Source organism: Peromyscus eremicus, chromosome 14 (genome assembly GCF_949786415.1).
Source record: "Peromyscus eremicus chromosome 14, PerEre_H2_v1, whole genome shotgun sequence".
Lineage (NCBI taxonomy): Eukaryota > Metazoa > Chordata > Mammalia > Rodentia > Cricetidae > Peromyscus > Peromyscus eremicus.
The window spans coordinates 25,239,553-25,246,066 of record NC_081430.1 but is presented as its reverse complement, the minus strand read 5'-3'; the positions used below and the strand labels follow the sequence as shown (position 1 = coordinate 25,246,066).

General features: G+C 46.0%; 1 protein-coding gene across 1 annotated transcript; it reads right to left on the bottom strand.

Moving 5' to 3' along the window:
- Positions 1 to 2,447: 2,447 nt before the first annotated feature.
- Positions 2,448 to 4,140, bottom strand: LOC131924242 (fructose-bisphosphate aldolase A-like). The gene has a single exon (XM_059279503.1). The coding sequence runs from the start codon at positions 4,038 to 4,040 to the stop codon at positions 2,946 to 2,948; it is 1,095 nt and encodes a 364-aa protein (XP_059135486.1). The 5' UTR covers positions 4,041 to 4,140; the 3' UTR covers positions 2,448 to 2,945.
- Positions 4,141 to 6,514: the final 2,374 nt, after the last annotated feature.

Below are 6,514 nucleotides of genomic sequence, written 5' to 3'. Positions count from 1 at the left end.
TGGGTATGGTGGTGCATACCTATAATTCCAGTGATCAGAGGCTGAGGCAGGAGGATCAAGGATTTAAAGCAAGTTCAAGGCCAGCCTGAGATACATGAGCCCTTACTTCAAATAAGGTCTGGGAATGTAGATTAATTAATAGCATGTAAAAAGCCTTAGGTTTAATCCCCAGTACTGGATAAACCAGGCATGGTGGTGCATGGCTATAATCCCAGCATTCGGGAGGTGAAGACAGGAGAATCAGAAGTTCAGAGTCATTTTTGGTTACATTTTGGTTTTATACTGAGGCTGAGCCCAACCTGGAAACATGAATCTCTGTCTCAAAGAAGAGAGATAGAGAGACAGGGACAGAGAATAGAAGAAGAATCATTAAGTGGGTAGATTATATAAATAACAGCTATTTCAGATCCAGATGGCTTTCCTTCCCCTTTCTGTAAACGCATATATAATGCAGAAGAACAAAACAGCAATCACATGAGTTTTTGCACACTTTTCTATGGTCTTAACGCATGTGACTCCAAAATTCATACACTGACAGGGAACCCTAAGTGGGTGGCTTTGAGAAGAAGACCTTTGGCAGGTGGTGAGGTCATGAGGGCAAACCCCAGAGAAACTTCTATCCTTCTCAAGCAAAGACATGGAAGGGAAGCACGGTCCTGGAACCAGAATGCAGACCCCCACTAGACACACGACCTGCAGCAGCTTTGACCCCGGACATCTCCTCTTCTGGAACTGAGAGAAATGGCTGTCTGTTCTTCATAGGCTACCTGGTTCCTGGTAACTTTGTTTCAGCAGCCCAGATGGGCTAAAGGAGGCTTCCTTCCAGAACAGTGACTTTTTTGTTATCTTGTCCTATTTCCTAACGAGTGAACTAAGCGTCTCAAATATCAATTTTCCCATGTCCCCGTCCTTCCCTGCTTTTCTTTTAAAAATTCATAAATCCCCGCTTCCCGCTGCTTGTGGTTGTTCTGGACTGAGCTGTTCTCTTGTTTGTAATTGATGTTTCAGTTCTCCTCTGCCGTGTTTTGCTGGATAGGACATTAGAAACGCCTGTGGCTACAACTCCAACCTTTCTGTCTTGGTATCTCCCCTGCTATCAAAGCCATGGAATCCCTGCTCCACTGTGGGCCAGCTTGCATTGGGACCATGTCTAGGTAGGACCCGCCAGGTGCTATTCCCTCTCTGTTTTCAGAATTCCTTAGTACCCATCTAAAGCAATGAAAGTCAGCTCTTCCTCAGCTCCCAGGGAAAGAGTGGTTCCCACCACCTCTAAAGGCAGTCCTGTCCAATACTAAAATTTGCCATAGAAGAAAGTCATACATAGTTGTATCAAATACAATTTTCATTGTTTTATAGTTTTATTAATTACAAGATTAATTCCAAATGCATTAGCTGGGCATACGGGTACACACCCATCATCCTAGCACTTGGAAGACAAAGGGGAGAAGACCTTGAATTCAGGGCCACCCTGGGCTATATATATATAGGAAGACTCTGTTCTAAAAACCACATATAGAGTAAATGTAATTTTAAAATATTATATATTCTTTATCCTTATTTTCTACAAAAAAAACTGCAAGTGGCATTTTATCGTATTCTAAAAATTTGTAAAGCCAATAACATTATGTAGGAAACATACTTTGTAAGTTTTCCAGAATGTTAGGAGGGAGTTACTGAGAAAATATAGGGAAGGTAGAAAATATTCACGGCTCTAGAGGCCAGGCATAACTAGGAACATTAGGATTTGGGCTCCTGCCAGAAGCTTTTGAAGCCCCCCTCTCCAGGGGTGAGTCCTCTTTTAAGTCAGGGGTTCCTACTCTGGTGTTACCTTTTCACCAATGAACCTTAATGAGATTGGGGTTCACAGAGATTTCAAGTCACCCACAGCATCAAGGTGTGCCTGTGTCTATAAATGACTGAACCCTGTCTTTTCCTGACACCTACTAAAGTTTTATCATATATTAATCACTGCTGTGTGCCCGGGCTCCACATTTCCCTGCGTTCAGCAGCTCTAGACACCTACAAATATGTTTTGCTATAAATTACTGGCACCGTTTCTGTTGATATTCGGCATAATCAAACATTTGTAAGCATGCTGCCTTTTCAATCTGCTCAGCTGATGCACTTTACCTGATCTTTCATTAAAGCAATCAAAACACGTGCTGTGTCCCATCTAATGAATGTTGCATGTATGATTAAGTGCTTTCATTCATATTGCAAGTTTGATTTAATGTAATCTGCCTTTCAGACAGCCATTAGCCTAGCTCCTATGTGAATTCGATTAATTGGCTGAATTCTTCCAGATGTCCATTAAGCATTACAGGAATTTGTGGAAACAGCAGGGACTGTCTAGCACAGAACCAAACAATGAAATGTTATATTGCTGCCATGACTTACCAAAAGCTGGATTCATTTTCATTAATAAAACATCTGTACTCCTGCGCAGCTATGCATTGAGATGCGTTTATTTTGTATGTTTATTTCTCTTATGACGGTGACAAGATAGTTAAACCGAAGCACATTTGCTGATATGTAGACTCGAGGCTTGGCAGGTGATGACTGACAGAACAGCTCAATTTTCCAAGTTTACAGTAGGCCTAGACACAAGGAAGGGAGCTAAGAAACACCTGTTTGACGCAGACTTTAAAAACACACCGGGCTGCAGCAGCGGGAAAGCTTTAAGTGCTATGAGAGACAGACTTTGAACAAGATTTGATTGTCCCCCCCAACCCCCAACGAGTCTCCGAGAGACTCCCCTTATACAGTTGATTAGCAGTGGGCTAGAAGGGATGGCGGAGTCAGCATTCACAGACAATACCGCACACCAAAATCGTGAGGGGCCCCAAGAGTGATTGACGGGGAGAGAGCCCGAGGCCTCCTCCTCAAGAGCAAACGGGATGGCAGGGGCCTGGGGTGTTGGAGGGGCAGCCTTAGGCTGCCTCTGCTCAGTAGGCGTGGTTAGAGATGAAGAGGGATGCGCTGGCTGCCTCCCCTGACTGACCACTTGGAGTGTACTTTCCTTGGCAAGCGAGGCTGTTGGCCAGGGCACGCTTAATGAATTCCTCCTGGGCAGCCTTCACGTTCTCCTTCTTCCCACCCCAGGCCTTCAGAGCAGAGGCCTGCAGGGCTCGGCCATAGGAGAAAGTCAAGGCCCACGGCTTCAGCAGGGGGCACTTGTTGATAGCATTGAGGTTGATGGACGCCTCTTCCTCACTCTGCCCTCCAGACAGGAAAGTGACCCCAGGGACAGCAGGGGGCACTGTGCGACGAAGTGCTGTGATGGTTGCCATGGCAATCTCCTCGTTGGAAAATTTCTGGGTGCAAGCATGGCCTGGGGTGACCATGTTGGGCTTCAGCAAGGTGCCCTCCAGGTAGATATGGTGGTCGCTCAGAGCCTTGTAGACAGCAGCCAGTACCTTCTCGGTTACATACTGGCAGCGCTTCAAGTCATGGTCCCCATCAGGGAGGATTTCGGGCTCCACAATGGGTACAATGCCATTCTGCTGGCAGATGCTGGCGTAACGGGCCAGAACATTGGCGTTTTCCATGATGGCAAGGGCTGAAGGGGTGTGTTCCCCAATCTTCAGCACACAGCGCCACTTGGCGAAGTCGGCTCCATCCTTCTTGTACTGGGCACAGCGTTCAGACAGGTCATCCAGCCCCTGGGTGGTGGTCTCGCCATTGGTTCCTGCCAGGGGCACCACGCCCTTGTCTACTTTAATGCCCACAACACCACCCTTGGACTTGATAACTTGGGGGAAGGAACGTCCATCATCTGCCTTCTGGTACAGTGTTTCGTGGAAGAGGATCACGCCCCCAATGCAGGGGTTCACACGGTCGTCTGCAGTCAGCAGCAGCTGGCGGTAGAAGCGTCGGTTCTCCTCGGTGTTCTCGGCGCCGATGGACTCCAGCCGCTTGGCAATGCTTCCGGTGGACTCATCTGCAGCCAAGATGCCCTTGCCCGGAGCCACAATTCGGTGAGCGATGTCAGACAGCTCCTTTTTCTGCTCCGGGGTCAGTGCTGGGTACTGATAGGGCATAGTGCCGATGGCAGCATGTTCCTGGCACAGGAGAGAGTAGGTCGGCTGGGTGCCGTGGCAGGTGGGCGAGAGGCCTGCGGAGCAAACGTTGCTAGGGTCACCAGAACCTGGATCTGTGGCGTGTTCCGAGAGAACGCAGCCTACTCAGCTGGCAGGGGTGAGGGGTGGGTGGGGGGATGGATCAACTTACTGGGGAGACCCTCCTGCCTCTGCCTCCTGAGTACTGGGACTAAAGATGTGCACCACCACCACCCAGCTCAGAAGTTAATATCCAACAAGAAAAGTGACCGTTTCTAACCGAAAAATCATCTGCAATTAAAAGAATAACACAAAAATTACTTTTTGTGTTTCTTTTACAAGGATCTACAGATTAATTTTACTAACCCAAGCTAAAAATCTTGGGCTGGAGTTGAGCAGTTGAGAACACTTACTGCTGTCACAGAGGACCTGAGTTTGGTTCCCGCAACCCACATGGGGCGGCTCACAACCACCTGTGACTTCCAACTCCAGGGCATCCAATACCCTCTTCTGGCCTCCTCGGATACTGTATACAATGGTGCACGTACATACATACAAACAGTCATACACATAAAATAAAGTTAAGTAGCCTCTTTTTTAAGCTAAAAATCTAATGACCTAACTTTATGAAATAATGTTTTCATAATTAAATATAATCTCTGCTGTAAAGGCACAGTATAGAAATTTAAGGCTAGAATACTTTGTATCCCTTCTTTTTAAAACTCTGTGTGTGTGTGTGTGTGTGTGTGTGTGTGTGTGTGTGTGTGTGTGTGTGTGATTTATTAGATTGACTCCCTGCTCTGATCCAGCTCTAGCTCACAGAGGAGGCTGAGAATCTAGTAGTTCTCAGTCCACGAGACTGGCTGCCTCAGCAGTTTTGGTCTAGTGCTAAAGGTGGAGGATTCCTGGAGAGCTGGTCTTCAGTCTACACAAGAAGTCACTTCTGATATCAGCAGAGGAACGCCACAACCAGAGAGCAAATGAACTTGCCAGTAAGAGTGAGGGCAAGCAGGCAAAGAGCAAAGCTTCCTTCTTCCAGGCCCCTTTGACTAAACTGGCACCAGAAGGTGCTGTACACATTCAGGGTTCCTCTGCTTCAAGTGATCTGATCAAGAAAATCTCTCACAGGAGTGCCCAAAGGTTTCTGTCTCCATTGATTCCAGATGCCGTCAAGTTGATGATCAAGATTAGCCATCATACTAAGATAGTCCTATTTTTAGAAGATATGTTCTTCTTACTTGAGTAGAGTTCAGATGCTTCCTGAGCTATCTACTTACAGAATATTGTTCAGGGCTAAATATTTCTATGAATGAACATAAGTTTCTTGACATTGAGGGACTTGATTTCTTCATCACTTTATCCTAAAAATACTGGGGGCTTGAAATACTGCTAGACACAACAGCTCCAGGCGTGGCGGTGCTAGGCACACAGCAGTCGTCGGCTCCAGACATGGAGGTGTGGCCTGAGATCCCAGCAATCAGGAGGCTGATGCAGGAAGATCAGGAGTTTGTTGCCAGCCAGAGACATTGAGTTTTTTTTAATGTATTCAATAAAATACTTTTTTTCTTTGGAGTTTTCATTGATTTGTGTTTTGAGCTAGGAGTCTTACTAGGCTGTCCAAGCTGGCCTTGCACTCTTGGCCTCAAATGACCCTGAGCAGCAAGCAGAGACAAGCTCACACCACCACATGGCTCATATGTTGGATGAATGAATTGTTAGCCTAATACATTCTATGACCTCTGTTTCAGATTTCTCCTCAGAGGAAGCCTTAATTACAAAGTCCTGGGCAACCCTGGTGTTGCCTCCCGGGGGTTCACCACGAGAAGCAAAATCAGTCATTGTTTAAGCACCTTTGCGATTTGGGTGTTTCCTGTTGTCAGAAACTTTTTAATTTTAGGATCAGTCTTTGACAAGTAAATGTTTGGTGAGTTCCCAACAAAAGGATAAGATGTCTGCTTACTCAAGAACAAACTGGAAGAGAAGTGGGGGTGGATGAATGCCATCTCTTGTAGTGCTTGTGATGGACGACTGGACCCCAAAGCTTTTCATCTGTAAGCGACTGTCACCAGACACGCCTGCACTCACAGCCAACACAAGGGGCAAGCTCTTCAGCTTATTCGGAAGAAATGCTCCAAAGTTTCCTGAAACTCCAACTAATTAAAAAAGGAAATGCAGCCAGCGAAGCCCTGGTCATTTCTAATTTACAATATTGCTTTGCTTCCAAGGTAAATGTGGACAAGTCACAACTTCTTTTGATGCCTGAGGGATTGAAAAAATTAAATCAGCAGGATTGGCTATTGATGTTTTCTAGCAAATGTTTTTGAAATCTCTGCCTTTCATCCATCTTATAGGGAACCAGGATTGCTTTCTGAGCCTTCAAAGATATTAATTCCTTTAATAAATCCTTACTTGGATGTTGAGAACTTCCAAGGGTTAGGTTTCTGTAGCAATCTCTC

Excerpts from the sequence above, each read along its gene's own strand:
- LOC131924242 (XM_059279503.1), bottom strand. The coding sequence starts at position 4,040 with ATGCCCTATCAGTACCCAGCACTGACCCCGGAGCAGAAAAAGGAGCTG.